The 16,701-nt window shown below is 44.3% G+C and overlaps 1 protein-coding gene across 1 annotated transcript in view; it reads right to left on the reverse strand.

Moving 5' to 3' along the window:
* Positions 1 to 2,169: 2,169 nt before the first annotated feature.
* Positions 2,170 to 16,701, reverse strand: part of DRC3 (dynein regulatory complex subunit 3) — a 59,607-nt gene continuing 45,075 nt past the window's right edge. The window contains exons 12-13 of the mRNA XM_038762987.1: positions 3,434 to 3,565; positions 2,170 to 2,393 (exon numbers count right to left, since the gene is read on the reverse strand). Coding sequence (XP_038618915.1) covers positions 2,274 to 2,393; positions 3,434 to 3,565 — 252 coding nt within the window. The 3' untranslated portion in view covers positions 2,170 to 2,273. The remainder of the gene's footprint in view (positions 2,394 to 3,433; positions 3,566 to 16,701) is intronic.

Raw genomic sequence — 16,701 nt, forward strand, 5'->3', positions numbered from 1 at the left:
GAATATGGGGTAAAGATCACCAGACTCGCAAACCATATTTAGCATGAATTTGCACTAACAGCTGCAGGGGATAGATCTCCGTCACTGCCCCGCTAGCTTCAGATTTGGAATTCAAATATCATGTTCGAGTACTTGTTTTGTCATTGTCGTCTACAACTTCTTGGGGACACTTTAGAACAGTGCAAGGGGCAAAATCAGAATTCAAGGCAGCCGCTGCCCTGTAATAAGCTTGATGGGAAGGCCGTCTTTTGCTAACTTGGATTTAAAACGGCAGAAGGAGTTGTAAATTAGAGAAAGCAGAGGCCATCTCAAAGATGGAGAGCTGGCACTGTGAATTCTTTCTCTTAGATGTATTTAAACACTTTTCTCATCCCCTCCAGGGAGAGTGAAAGTCTACTTCCAAATTCCCGCTATTCTGCCAAAGAGCAGCTTTCTGGCCGGAAAGAAAATTGTACTGGAGCAATTAGCGGTGACTGTCCCCTCTTCTGATTGCTCTGGTCCCTCCACCCCATCCCTCCCTTTTAGATGAAAGAATGCAGTACCCAGCAAGGGAAGTCTCGTGTCAACCTTAAAACTACCTAGACAGGCCAACTGCTCCGACGGAAATAAGATGGAAATGAAGAGAAGAATTGCCTGGGGAGACATCGAGGCTGGCGGGAGCGGCTTTTTGGTAACGCTTAACGGCGGCCTCTGAGGAGCCTCAGCCGACTGAACTCCTGCAGGGATTATCATCATCATCATCATCAATCATATTTATTGAGCGCTTACTATGTGCAGAGCACTGTACTAAGCGCTTGGGAAGTACAAATTGGCAACATATAGAGACAGTCCCTACCCAGCAGTGGGCTCACAGTCTAAAAGGGGGAGACAGAGAACAAAACCAAACGTACTAACAAAATAAAATAAATAGAATAGATATGTACAAGTAAAAAATAAATAGAGTAATAAATATTATTAGCTTTGAGGCTTCACCTTTGTCGCGTTTAAATGAGTTTCAGGACGATGTGCATTCCGGGGTTGTACACCATCGTTTACGTTTTGTTCATTCTGAAGCTTTTCCAACAGCAGAATTACCCTCGCGGACCCGTAGGAGCAAAGGGTTTAGTGAAAGATACCTCGTGAAACATCACATGGGCATCTTTCCCACGAGGAGTGTTTAGTCTTGGTGAGAAACAGAAGTGTTTTCCTTCGGATAGGAGACGGGGGGGCGGTTACTGCCTGTGAGGGGAAGCGCCTTGGAGAGAGTCTCTTGCACGTTTTGTCGGTGAAAATACAATAGTGCTCCTTTCCTGGCCCTCTGGCATTGAGGGTGAGCACGACTTTTAGGCCGCAGTGGGTAAGAGGCGGAAAGTACACCCCCCTACCACCACCACCGGCAGAATATGTGCTGGAATTGTCTTCCACTATTGATGCCTGTTTCTGCTGAGCCCCGCACACTCGACCAGTGGTATTTATTGAGTGCTTACTGGTGCAGAGCAGTGTAGTATGCACTTAGGAGAGGACAGCAGTGTTGGAAGACATGGTCCCTGCTTTTGGAGAGCTTACGCTCTGCCCCTCTGAGCTCAGCAGCCCCCAGACGTAAGTTCTGCCAACACCAAGAAGACATGATTGAGAGCAGCAAACCCTCCCTCTTGTCTGCAGGTAATACCTAATTGAAAGAGGCAGGCCTGGGAGTCAGAGGTCCTGAGTTCTAATCCTGCCTCTGTCAAGCGTTGGGTAGGGGCTGTCCCTATATGTTGCCAACTTGTACTTCCCAAGCGCTTAGTACAGTGCTCTGCACACAGTAAGCGCTCAATAAATACGATTGATGATGATGATGAAGTGCTTGCTGTGTGACCTTGAGCAAGTCAGCATCTCTGAGTCTGTTTCCTCAACTGTAAAATAGGGATTCGATACTTGCTCTCCCCTCCTATGTATACGTATACAAATATATGTATATATGTTTGTACATATTTATTACTCTATTTTACTTGTACATATCTATTCTATTTATTTTATTTTGTCAATATGTTTGGTTTTGTTGTCTGCCTCCCCCTTCTAGACTGTGAGCCCACTGTTGGGTAGGGACTGTCTCTATATGTTGCCAACTTGTACTTCCCAAGGGCTTAGTACAGTGCTCTGCACACCGTAAGCGCTCAATAAATACGATTGATTGATCCTACATAGACTGTGAGCCCCAAGTGAGATGGGGGCTATGTCCAACTCGGTTAACTTGTAAGTATCCCAGTGCTTAGAACAGTGCTTTACCCATGGTAAGCGCTTAACAGATACCATTAAGAATAATCCATGACCTCACCAATGTCTAGGTTGTCCAGCTCATTCTGTAGGTGGTCAATATATTGGATGATTTCTTTTACTCGTCGGCGGTTCCTGTCTGTTTCGTCGGTGTGGACCTGAAGAATGTAAAATGAGAATGATTTCCTCGTGGTTCTTTCCAAATGCTCACTCAAATGAGCTGTTCCCATCAATGAGTACGATGAGTAAGTCCAGTTTGGTGAGATTTATTATTAAATATATACACATAAACTATTTTAAACCCGGTCTTTCTTCTCAGTGTTCATACAAAAGAGGGCAGGATGGCTGGTTGGGTCTTTGAAAAATTATTCGGGCAGTCTGGCTCTAGGCAGTTGAGAAAGGAATGACAGATACCGTACCAAATGGAGTCTGAAAAATCCCTCCTCAGGGTGAAATTAAATCACCAATATGAAATTTTAACTATCCTTCAATGAAGTATTTTTTTTTTTAGGTGACTTGGGAAAACATGGAAATTAAGGCTCCAGGCTTCATCTAGGAAATGGAGGAAATGCTGTATGACTTGGGCAAGCCACTTAACTTCTCTGGGCCTCAGTTGTCTGTAAAATGGGGATTAAGACTGTGAGCCCCACGCAGGACAAGGGACTGTGTCCAATGTGACTAGCTTGTATTTACCCATGCGCTTAGAACGGTGCTTGAAATATAGTAAGCACCTAACAAATACCATCATTGAGAAGCAGTGTGGCTCAGTGGAAAGAGCACAGGCTTTGGAGTCAATCAATCAATCGTATTTATTGAGCGCTTACTGTGTGCGGAGCACTGTACTAAGCGCTTGGGAAGTACAAGTTGGCAACATATGAGTCAGAGGTCATGGGTTCAAATCTTGCCTCTGCCAATTGTCAGCTGTGTGACTGGGCAAGTCACTTAACTTCTCTGTGCCTCAGTTCCCTCAGCGCTTAGAACAGTGCTGTGCACATAGTAAGCGCTTAACAAATGCCATCATTATTATTATTATCTGTAAAATGGGGATTAAGACTGTGAGCCCCCGTGGGACAACCTGATCACCTTGTAACCTCCCCAGCGCTTAGAACAGCGCTTTGCACATAGTAAGCGCTTAATAAATGCCGTCATCATCGTTATTATTAAATGGGGAAACCTGGCTGCCGTGCTCTTCACAGACCTTTTCAACTGTTGCAGCACACCAGTTGTTGACTTTGGTGAATAGGTCATCTTCTCGATTGTCAATCTTCAGGAGGTGGATGTCATGGGAGGCTCCAACTGCATTAACAATGGTGTCTTTGTCGGAAAAGAGCTGGGAAAAGAAGCAGACGGGATGCGGGAAGTTGCAGAGTGAGCCCAGTGGAAGTTACAGAGGGCAATGTTAAGTGAATGCGAGTGAACTGGTAGAGCCAGCTTGAGAAGTGGTACATGGGTGGATCTGCATTGCGGGCCCTTGCGCGACATTTTGCAGCATTTATTGCATAAATGAGACCTTCCCAGACTAAGCCCCCGCTCCCCATCGCCTCGACTTCCTCCCTTTGCTCTACTCTCTCCCCCATCCACAGCACATGTGTATATATGTACATATTTATAATTCTGTTTATATTAATATTTATCTATAATTCTATTTCTATTGATGCTATTGATGCCTGTTTACTTGTTTGGAGGCCTGTCTCCCCCCTTCGAGACTGTGAGCCTGTTGTGGGCAGGGACAGTCTCTGTTGCTGAATTGCACTTTCCAAGCGCTTAGCACGGTGCTCTGCACACGGTAGGCGCTCAATAAATATGATTGAGTGAATGAATGAATGAAAATGGAATCGGGCTCCAGAGAGATGTTTAACCTGTGGCAAACAATTTGGTAAAAGGGATAAATAGCGAGATTGATGTTGAAATCAGAATTGGGGGCCAAGTTGATAGCAAGTTGTTTTTTGGGTTTTTTTAGGTGCTTGCCCAAGATGCTAACTCAAGAAATTGTTTCAATCAGTCAAGGAGTGGTATTTTCTTTTTATGGCATTTAAGCTTTTACTATGTGCCAGGCACTGGACTAAAGGCTGGGATAGATACAATTTAATCGGGTTGGACACAGTCCATGTCCCACGTGAGGCTCACAATCTTAATCTCCATTGTACGAATGAGGTAACTGAGGCCCAGAGAAATGAAGTGACTTGCCCAAGGTCACACAGCAGGCAAGTGATGGGGCTGGGATTAGAATCCGGGTTCTTCTGATTCCCGGGCCTGTGCTCTATCCACTAGGCCAGGCTTCTTTTCTCCGCTTAGTGCCAGCGCTTAGAACAGTGCTTTGCACATAGTAAGTGCTTAATAAATGCCATCATCATTATTATTATTTATCGAACAGTTTCTATAGAGAGCTCCGTGCTAAGATATTGGTTCTGGGCTCGACTACTGGAACACAAATGCTGGAAAAGCGATGACTTTTCTTGCTGCCCCATTTAAAAGGCCTCCTTTTCATTTGCCTTTTTTGAAGATAATGCCAAAAGGAGCTCAAGCGGCAGTTTTCTCCATTCCCTCTTCCCCCTGCCCCAGAAACAAAACCAAAGATTTGTCTCTAGTATTTATCATTTAGTATTAGTTTAGTATTATTTAGTATTTAGGGAAGCAGCGTGGCTCAGTGGAAAGAGCACGGGCTTGGGAGTCAGAGGTCATGGGTTCTAATCCCAGCTCCACCACTTAATAATAATAATAATGATGATGGCATTTATTAAGCGCTTATTATGTGCAAAGCACTGTTCTAAGTGCTGGAGACTGTGAGCCCACTGTTGGGTAGGGACTGTCTCTATATGTTGCCAACTTGTACTTCCCAAGCGCTTAGTACAGTGCTTTGCACACAGTAAGCGCTCCATAAATACGATTGATTGATTGGGGGAGGTTACAAGGTGATCAGGTTGTCCCACGGGGAGCTCAAAGTCTTCATCCCCATTTTACAGATGAGGTAACTGAGGGCACAGAGAAGTGAAGTGACTTGCCCGAAGTCACCCAGCTGACAATTGGCGGAGCCGGGATTTGAACCCACGACCTCTGACTCCAAAGCCCGGGCTCTTTCCACTGAGCCATGCTGCTTCTCACACTTGTCAGCTGTGTGACTTTGGGCAAGTCACTTCTCTGGGCCTCAGTTACCTCATCTGTTAAATGGGGATTAAGACTGGGAGCCCCCCGTGGGACAACCTGATCACCTTGTATCCTCCCCGGCGCTTAGAACAGTGCTTTGCACATTGTAAGCGCTTAACAAATGCCATCATTATTATTATTGGCATTTTCTACTTTTGCAGAATAAGGTTTTTATTTCAAAACGAACCACTCTTTTCTTCCAACTTCAATAAGTTTTGAAGAATTCTAGGTTGTGTGGAGGAGAGGCTGTTGAAGATAAAAAAGAAACCAATTTGAACCGTCTTTCAGAAGTATGGGGAAAGACGGCCTTTGGAGTCAGAGGTCATCGGTTCAAATCCCGGCTCCACCACTTGTCAGCTGTGTGACTTTGGGCAAGTCACTTCACTTCTCTGTGCCTCAGTTCCCTCATCTGTCAAATGGGGATTAAGACTGTGAGCCCCACGTGGGACAACCCGATCGCCTTGTAAACTCCCCAGCACTTAGAACAGTACTTTGCACATAGTAAGCGCTTAATAAATGCCATTATTATTATTATAGCTCAAACCCTTTGAGCTCTTTGGAGGAAATCCAAAACAGTAGTAGGATGATCACTTAAGGCCTGAATTCTTCTATAAAATTATAAATATTTCAGGAAAAACTTTAACTCTATGTTGCTTGCACACAAGACTGGGGAAAGATAGCTGAAACCCTTTAAGCTCTTTGGAGGAAATCCAAATCAGTAGTAGGATTATCACATAGGGCCTGAATTCTTCTATATAGTTCTAGATACTTCAGGAAAAACTTAATTCTATGTTGCTTGCACACAAGACTGCCGCCCTACCTCCTTCCCCTCCCTACGGCACCTGTATATATGTTTGTACAGATTTATTACTCTATTTATTTTACTTGTACATATTTACTATTCTATTTATTTTGTTAACGATGTGCATTTAGCTTTAATTCTATTTGTTCTGATGACTTGACACCTGTCCACATGTTTTGTTTTGTTGTCTGTCTCCCCCTTCTAGACTGTGAGCTGTTGGGTAGGAACCGTCTCTGTAAGTTGCCAACTTGTACTTCCCAAGTGCTTAGTACAGTGCTCTGCACAAAGTAAGCGCTCAATAAATACAATTGAATGAATAGCTGAAACCCTTTGAGCTCTTTGGAGGAAATCCAAATCAGTAGGAGGATTATCATATGGGGCCTGAATTCTATATATCAATCAATTAATCAATCATATTTATTGAGCGCTTACTGTGTGCAGAGCACTGTTTTCAGGAAAAACTAATTCTAATGTTGCTTGCACTCTTTTTTGGAGCGTTCTGCCAGACATTCCCTAAGACGAATGAACCCTTAGTGTGTTTTGTTTTTTTTTTAACCTCTGACCACATTTGAAATTCTGCATGTTGTTAAACAGCGATGCTGCAGCTCCATTTTCGATTTGTCGTATTAACTATTGCTACCCAAATGGGGGTAAGACTGTGAGCCCCATGTGGGACAACCTGATTACCTTGTATCCCCCCACCAGTGCTTAGAACAGTGCTTGGCACATAGTCAGCGCTTAACAAATACGAAAATTATTATTATTATTATTACTCAGATCCTGCAAAATGCCTGGTGCTTCTGCACGGAGCGACGATCCCTCTTTTTAACTGGGGGAACTTCAGCTCATTTGGAAAGAATCAATCCGTGGTATTAATTGAGAGCAGGCCACCGAAATAAGTGCTTGGGAGAGCACCATTAGGTTGGTAGGCATGATCCCTGCCTCTAGGATCTTGTTTTCTAGTGGCGGGGGGCAGATAGTAAAATAAATTTCAAAAAGGGGAAGCAGCAGACTAAAAAGATGTGTACACAATAATAATAATGACATTGGTTAAGTGCTTACTATGTGCAAAGCACTGTTCTAAGCGCTGGGGGATACAAGGTGATCAGGTTGCCCCACGGGGGGCTCACAATCTTAATCCCCATTTTACAGATGAGGGAACTGAGGCCCAAAGTCACACAAAGTTGACAATTGGCGGAGCCAGGATTTGAACCCATGACCTCTGACTCCAAAGCCCGGGCTCTTTCCACTGAGCCAAGCTGCTTCTCTAAGCACTTTGGGGTCGGGGAGATGGGGATGGGTGATGATAATAATCATAATTATGGTATTTGTTAAGCACTTACTATGTGCCGGGTACTGTACTAAGTGCCGGGCTGTAGACAAGCAAATTGGGTTGGGCACAGTCCCTGTCCCAAGTGGGGCTCACAGTCTCCATCATCATCATCAATCGCATTTATCGAGCACTTACTGTGTGCAGAGCACTGTACTAAGCGCTTGGGAAGTACAAGTTGGCAACATATAGAGACAGTCCCTACCCAACAGTGGGCTCACAGTCTGAAAGGGGGAGGCAGAGACCCATTTTACAGATGAGGTAAGCACAGAGAAGTGAAGCGACTTGCCCAAGGTCACACAGCATTTCATTCAATCATATTTATGGAGCGCTCACTCTGTGCAGAGCACCGTACTAAGCGCTTGGGAAGTACAAGTCGGCAACATCTAGAGACGGTCCCTACGCAATAACGGGCTCACAGTCTAGAAGGGGGAGGCAGACAAGTGGCAGAGCCGGGATTAGAACCCATGACTCCCAGGCCGTGTTGTAGCCACCTGGCCATGCTGCTTCAGAAGGTGGGAGTATCATCATCGTCATCATCAATCATATTTATTGAGCGCTTACTATGTGCACAGCACTGTACTAAGCGCTTGGGAAGTACAAATTGGCAACATATAGAGACAGTCCCTACCCAACAGTGGGCTCACAGTCTAAAAGGGGAGTATAGAGAATAGGAGGTGATGTGAGGTTAGTCAAGTTAGGCTTCCTTGGAGAAGGTATAAAAATAAGGAATGCTTAACGAATCATCATCAATCGTATTTATTGAGCGCTTACTATGTGCAGAGCACTGTACTAAGCGCTTGAATCAGCACGGAAATACATTGACTACTGATTTTAATGGTTTCCTTCTTAAGCTGGGGAACGCTGGCTATTCGCTCGACTGATCTTTGAACTATCCGTTGCCTGAGTAGACTGAGCAAAAGCAAGCTGGGACTGTTTTTGATCATTCCCCAGCCTCTAGAAATCTAATTGCTCATTAGTGCACTTATAATTGGCATTGACCCTTTAGTTAGAATTGGAAGTAGTCCTAAAGCGACTTAGGGATATATGTATGCAACTGCTGGCACAGGGAACAGCTTCGCTAATAAGCCAAACGTTCGCTCCATCATCATCATCATCATCAATCGTATTTATTGAGCGCTTACTGTGTGCAGAGCACCGTACTAAGCGCTTGGGAAGTACAAATTGGCAACATCTAGAGACGGTCCCTACCCAACAGTGGGCTCACAGTCTAAAAGGGGGAGACAAAACCAAACATACTAACAAAATAAAATAGATAGAATAGATATGTACAAGTAAAATAAATAAATAAATGGTTCGCTCCATCATCATCATCATCAATCGTACTTATTGAGCGCTTACTGTGTGCAGAGCACTGTACTAAGCGCTTGGGAAGTACAAATTGGCAACATCTAGAGACGGTCCCTATCCAACAGTGGGCTCACAGTCTAAAAGGGGGAGACAAAACCAAACATACTAACAAAATAGAATAGATATGTACAAGTAAAATAAATAAATAAATGGTTCGCTCCATCATCATCATCATCAATCGTATTTATTGAGCGCTTACTGTGTGCAGAGCACCGTACTAAGCGCTTGGGAAGTACAAATTGGCAACATAGAGAGACAGTCCCTACCCAACAGTGGGCTCACAGTCTAAAAGGGGGAGACAAAACCAAACATACTAACAAAATAAAATAGAATAGATATGTAGAAGTAAAATAAATAAATAAATGGTTCGCTCCATCATCATCATCAATCATATTTATTGAGCGCTTACTGTGTGCAGAGCACTGTACTAAGCGCTTGGGAAGTACAAATTGGCAACATCTAGAGACGGTCCCTACCCAACAGTGGGCTCACAGTCTAAAAGGGGGAGACAAAACCAAACATACTAACAAAATAAAATAGAATAGATATGTACAAGTAAAATAAATAAATAAATAAATGGTTTGCTCCATCATCATCATCATCAATCATATTTATTGAGCGCTTACTGTGTGCAGAGCACTGTACTAAGCGCTTGGGAAGTACAAGTTGGCAACATCTAGAGACAGTCCCTACCCAACAGTGGGCTCACAGTCTAAAAGGGGGAGACAAAACCAAACATACTAACAAAATAGAATAGGTATGTACAAGTAAAATAAATAAATGGTTCGCTCCATCATCATCATCATCAATCGTATTTATTGAGCGCTTACTGTGTGCAGAGTACTGTACTAAGCGCTTGGGAAGTACAAGTTGGCAACATAGAGACAGTCCCTACCCAACAGTGGGCTCACAGTCTAAAAGGGGGAGACAAAACCAAACATATTAACAAAATAAAATAGAATAGATACGTACAAGTAAAATAAATAAATAAATGGTTCGCTCCATCATCATCATCAATCGTATTTATTGAGCGCTTACTGTGTGCAGAGCACTGTACTAAGCGCTTGGGAAGTACAAATTGGCAACATCTAGAGACAGTCCCTACCCAACAGTGGGCTCACAGTCTAAAAGGGGGAGACAAAACCAAACATACTAACAAAATAAAATAGATATTATAGATATGTACAAGTAAAATAAATAAATGGTGAGTCCTTGCGTATATTCACTTGCTTCCACTGAACGACTGAAGGGGAAGGAGGTTTGGGGGGAAAGAAAAAACGTCATCGCAAGGACAAGCTGGGTTTTGGTCAGTAATCATCGTCATCAATCGTATTTATTGAGCGCTTACTATGTGCAGAGCACTGTACTAAGCGCTTGGGAAGTACAAATTGGCAACATATAGAGACAGTCCCTACCCTAATCTAACACTATTAAAATCCGACTTCTAAAGTAAAGACTGAAGAAAGGATGTCTTCACGGACAAGCCTAATCTCTTCATTGGCAATTCAATTCCCAACCATTTCTTTTGGGAGGAAACTTACCCGTCACTCTTCTTGGGTTGCCTATTCTTTTGTTGATCCCGATGTGAATATATAAAGGAATTACTATCTTTCAGGTTTGTGGACAGCATTACTGATGGTGCAATTTCATCCACACCCGCTCATGACTGGAAAGATGGACTTTTCAACCGTGAGCACAGGTACAAAGGGTCTGTCGCCCTTTCTAGTCCCTTGTCCAAAAGGGGTGAGCAGGGCATTCCTATTTTTTTTTTTAATGGTACTTGTTATGCGCTTACTATGTGCCAGACACTGTATTAAGCGCCAGAGGTCTCTCGAAGCGCCGGGGTAGATTTAAGCTCCCTTGTCCAAAAGAGGTGAGCAGGGCATTCCTCTTTTTTTTTTTTTAATGGTATTTGTTATGCGCTGACTATGTGCCAGACACCGTATTAAGCGCCGGAGGTCTCTCGATGCGCCGGGGTAGATATAAGCTCCCTTGTCCAAAATCAATCAATCAATCGTATTTATTGAGCACTTACTGTGTGCAGAGCACTGTACTAAGCGCTTTGGAAGTACTAGTTGGCAACATATAGAGACAGTCCCTACCCAACAGTGGGCTCACAGTCTAGAAGAGGTGAGCAGGGCATTCCTCTTTTTTTTTTTAATGGTATTTGTTATGCACTTACTATGTGCCAGACACTGTATTACGAGCGGGAGGTCTCTGGAAGCACCAGGGTAGATATAAGCTCCCTTGTCCAAAATCAATCAATCGTATTTATTGAGCGCTTACTGTGTGCAGAGCACTGTACTAAGCGCTTGGGAAGTACAAGTTGGCAACATATAGAGACAGTCCCTACCCAACAGTGGGCTCACAGTCTAGAAGAGGTGAGCAGGGCATTCCTCTTTTTTTTTTTAATGGTATTTGTTATGTGCTTACTATGTGCCAAACACTGTATTAAGTGCCAGAGGTCTCTCAAAGCGCCGGGGTAGATATAAGCTCCCTTGTCCAAAAGGGGTGAGCAGGGCATTCCTCTTTTTTTTTTTTTAATGGTACTTGTTATGCGCTTACTATGTGCCAGACACTGTATTAAGTGCCGGAGGTCTTTCGAAGCGCCGGGGTAGATATAAGCTCCCTTGTCCAAAAGAGGTGAGCAGGGCATTCCTCTTTTTTTCTTTTAATGGTATTTGTTATGCACTTACCATGTGCCAGACACTGTATTAAGTGCCGGAGGTCTTTCGAAGCACCGGGGTAGATTTAAGCTCCCTTGTCCAAAAGAGGTGAGCAGGGCATTCCTCTTTTTTTTTTAATCAATCAATCAATCATATTTATTGAGCGCTTACTGTGTGCAGAGCGCTGTACTAAGCGCTTGGGAAGTACAGGTTGGCAACATATAGAGACAGTCCCTACCCAACAGTGGGCTCACAGTCTAAAAAGAAGTGAAGTGACTTGCCCAAAGTCACACAGCTGACAATTGGCAGAGCCGGGATTCGAACCCATGACCTCTGACTCCAAAGCCCGGGCTCTTTCCACTGAGCCACATTCAATTCTCTAATGGTATTTGTTATGCTCTTACTATGTGCCAGACACTGTATTAAGCGCCGGAGGGGTCTCGAAGCGCCGGGGTAGATATAAGCTCCCTTGTCCAAAAGAGGTGAGCAGGGCATTCCTCTTTTTTTTTTTAATGGTATTTGTTATAATAATAATAATAATAATAATAATAATGGTATTTAAGTGCCTACTATGTGCAAAGCACTGTTCTAAGTGCTGGGGAAGTTATAAGTTGATTAGGCTGTCCCACGGGGGCTCACAGTTTTAATTCCCATTTTACAGATGAGGTAACTGAGGCACAGAGAAGTTAAGTGACTTGCCCAAAGTCACACAGCTGACAAGTGGCGGAGCCGGGATTTGAACCCATGACCTCTGACTCCAAAGCCCATGCTCTTTCCACTGAGCCACGCTGTTATGCGCTTACTATGTGCCAGATACTGTATTAAGCGCCGGAGGTCTCTCGAAGCTCCGGGGTAGATATAAGCTAATCAAGTTGGGCACAGTCCGTGTCCCACATGGGGCTCACAATCTTAACGCCCATTTTACAGATGAGGTAACAGACACAGAGAAGTGAGGTGACTTGCCTAAGTGGCGGGGCCAGGATTAGAACCCAGGTCCTTCTGACTCTCAGGCTTGCGGTCTATCCACTGGGCCCTACTGCTTCTCTATTCCTTATTAGGATACAGCTGTTTTAGACAACAAATATTCATTCATTCGATTGTATTTATTGAGCGCTTACTGTGTGCAGAGCACTGTACTAAGCGCTTGGGAATCAATCAATCAATCAATTGTATTTATTGAGCGCTTACTGTGTGCAGAGCACTGGACTAAGCGCTTGGGAAGTACAAGGTGGCAACATCGCCCTACTGAGAGCTCACCTCCTCCAGGAGGCCTTCCCAGACTGAGCCCCTTCCTTCCTCTCCCCCTCGTCCCCCTCTCCATCCCCCCCATCTTACCTCCTTCCCTTCCCCACAGCACCTGTATATATGTATATATGTTTGTACATATTTATTACTCTATTTATTTATTTATTTTACCTGTACATATCTATTCTATTTATTTTATGTTGTTAGTATGTTTGGTTTTGTTCTCTGTCTCCCCCTTTTAGACTGAGCCCACTGTTGGGTAGGGACTGTCTCTAGATGTTGCCAACTTGTACTTCCCAAGTGCTTAGTCCAGTGCTCTGCACACAGTAAGCGCTCAGTAAATACGATTGATTGATTGATTGATCTAGAGACGGTCCCTACCCAATGACAGGCTCGCAGTCTAGAAGGGGGAGACAGACAACAAAACTAAAACATGTGGACAGGTGTCAAGTCATCAGAATAAATAGAAGTAAAGCTAGATGCACAGCATTAGCAAAATAAATAGCATAGTAAATATGTACAAGTAAAATAGAGTAATAAATCTGTACCAACATATATACAGGTGCTGTGGGGAGGGGAAGGAGGTAGGGCGGCGGGATGAGGAGGAGGAGAGGAAAGGGGGCTGAGTGTGGGAAGGCCTCCTGGAGGAGGTGAGCTCTCAGTAGGGCTTTGAAGGGAGGAAGAGAGCTAGCTTGGCAGATGTGCTGAGGGAGAGCATTCTGCCAAGAGATGCTACTTCCTCCCTAGCAACCAAGAGACTACTTTACAGTGGCTAGGGAAGCAGTGAGGTCGGGGCCTGAGCACAGGGCTGGGAGTCAGAGGTCCTGGATTCTAATTTCAGCCCACCACTTAACTGCTGGGTGATCTTGGGCCACTCAGTTAACTTCTCTGGGCCTCAGTTCCGTCACCCTCAAAATGGGGGATTCGATACCTATCCTTGAGGCCTTCCCAGCCTGAGCCCCCCTCTTTTCCTCTCCTCCTCCCCTCCCCATTGCTCCCCCACCCTACCCCCTTCCCTCCCCACAGCACTTGTGTATATTTGTACATACACAAGGCCCTACTGAGAGCTCACCTCCTCCAGGAGGCCTTCCCACACTCAGCCCCCTCCTTCCTCGCCCCCTCCATCCCCCGCCCTACCTCCTTCCCCTCCCCACAGCACCTGTATATATGTATATATGTTTGTATGTATTTATTACTCTATTTTATTTGTACATATTTATTCTATTTATTTTATTTTGTTAATATGTTTTGTTTTGTTCTCTGTCTCCCCCTTCTAGACTGTGAGCCCACTGTTGGGTAGGGACCGTCTCTAGATGTTGCCAACTTGGACTTCCCAAGCGCTTAGTCAATCAATCAATCAATCAATCAATCGTATTTATTGAGCGCTTACTATGTGCAGAGCACTGTACTAAGCGCTTGGGAAGTACAAATTGGCAACATCTAGAGACGGTCCCTACCCAACAGTGGGCTCACAGTCTAGAATGGGGAGACAGAGAACAGTGCTCTGCACACAGTAAGCGCTCAATAAATACGATTGAATGAATGAATGAATGAATATTTATTGTTCTACTTTAGTAATGTGTATATAGCTATAATTCTATTTATTCTGATGGTATTGACACCTGTCCACATGTTTTGTTTTGTTGTCTGTCTCCCCCTTCTAGACTGTGAGCCCATTGTTGGGTAGAGACCGTCTCTATATGTTGCCAATTTGTACTTCCCAAGCGCTTAGTACAGTGCTCTGCACACAGCGCTCAATGAATACGATTGAATGAATGAATGAATGAATATTACTCTATTTTAGTAATGTGTATATAGCTATAATTCTATTTATTCTGATGGTATTGACACCTGTCCACATGTTTTGTTTTGTTGTCTGTCTCCCCCTTCTAGACTGGGAGCCCGTTGTTGGGTAGGGACCGTCTCTATAAGTTGCCGATCTGTACTTCCCAAGTGCTTAGTACAGTGCTCTGCACGCAGTAAGCGCTCAATAAATACGATCGAATGAATGAATGAAAGTTGTTCTCCCTCTCACTTTGAGTCCCATTTGGGAAAGGGACAGTAAGTGATCTGATCGTCTTGTGTCTCTCTCAGTGCTTAGCACACCATATGCACTTTACCTCATCATCACAATAATAATTATTATTACACCCTTACCTGATCCACTGCTACAGACTGTCCATTTGTTCCCCACCCTTATCTGCAGAGGTCTATTTTTCCGACTCCACCCATCTCACATTTGTCCGTCCCCCCAAAACTGGCAGTCGATTTCTCTGCTTCATCTGAAAGCAGGACAGAATATCAACGAGGCAGTAAATCCACTAAGATCTCTGCCCCTTCTCCCACACCCTGCTTCTGTGCTGCTTTGGGCCAACTTGTACTTCCCAAGCGCTTAGTACAGTGCTCTGCACACAGTAAGCGCTCAATAAATACGATTGATTGATTGAAGCAGAGAAATCTCTCCCCAATAATGGTGGGTGAAGAGGTTGTCATGGCTACCGCAATCAGGCTAGACTCTCAGCTCCACTACCAGCTAAAATTTGGGGGATTAAAAAGTCTTGCATCAATTTTCAAGAAAGCGGATGAACTTCTAGGAATGATTAAAGAAGAAAACCCTGGTAAAAGAGATCAAAGGTGGGCAGTGACTTGGCCTGCTTACAAGGTGCTTTGTAAAGAAAAGAAGAAAGCTGCTTTTGAACCTAAACTGAACACGTTTTTCAATAAAGCGGAAAAACCACCGCCACAGACAGCGGAGCAAGCTTTCGCTTCTGCAGCCTCCTGCCACGACGACTGATCCCATTACAACTCTATTTAAAGTGGTAACATTATGCCTTTCATTATTTCCCTAGATAATGCGTTTAGCGATGTTACGGGACATTCCATGTAAAGGAATTTCACGGTTTTCCAGAGATGGTGGAACAAAAACCGCTTTATAATAATAATAATAATAATAATAATGGCATTTGTTAAGCGCTTACTATGTGCAAAGCACTGTTCTAAGCGCTGGGGAAGTTACAAGGTGATCAGGTTGGCCCACCAGGGGCTCACAGTTTTAATCCCCGTTTTACAGATGGGGTAACTGAGGCCCAGAGAAGTCAAGTGACTTGCCCAAAGTCACCCAGCTGACAGTTGGCGGAGCCGGGATTTGAACCCATGACCTCCGACTCCAAAGCCCGGGCTCTTTCCACCGAGCCACGCTGCTTTATAAATGTAGGTCAGTGGGGAAAACGTGGCACGTGAAACAGACATTCATGTTCACCGACTACATTATTGTGGCTTTGTTGTGGGGTATTCCTGAATGTCATGAGAGGGAATTGTCTGTGATTTAGTAATAATAATAATAATAATGGTATTTGTTAAGCATTTACTATATGCCAGGCACTGTACTAAGCGCTGGGGTGGATACAAGAAAATGGGGTTGGACGTAGTCCCTGCCCCATGTGGGACTCAGTCACCATCCCCACTTTACAGATAATAATAATAATAATAATGATGGCATTTATTAAGCGCTTACTATGTGCAAAGCACTGTTCTAAGCGCTGGGGAGGTTACAAGGTGATCAGGTTGTCCCACGGGGGGCTCACAGTTTTAATCACCATTTTCCAGATGAGGGAACTGAGGCCCAGAGAAGTGAAGTGACTTGCCCAAGGTCACACAGCTGACAGTTGGCGGAGCTGGGATTTGAACCCATGACCTCTGACTCCAAAGCCTGGGCTCTTTCCACTGAGCCACGCAGCCTCACGTTGATGAGGTAACAGAGGCCCAGAGAAGTGAAATAATAATAATTTGGGTATTTGTTAAGTGCTTACTATGTGTCAAGCACTGTTCCAAGCGCTGGGGGTAGATACAAGGTGATCAGGTTATCCCGCGTGAGGCTCTCAGTCTTCATCCCCATTTTCCAGATGAGG

The sequence above is a fragment of the Tachyglossus aculeatus genome, chromosome 21, assembly GCF_015852505.1.
Source record: "Tachyglossus aculeatus isolate mTacAcu1 chromosome 21, mTacAcu1.pri, whole genome shotgun sequence".
In the NCBI taxonomy this organism is placed as follows: domain Eukaryota; kingdom Metazoa; phylum Chordata; class Mammalia; order Monotremata; family Tachyglossidae; genus Tachyglossus; species Tachyglossus aculeatus.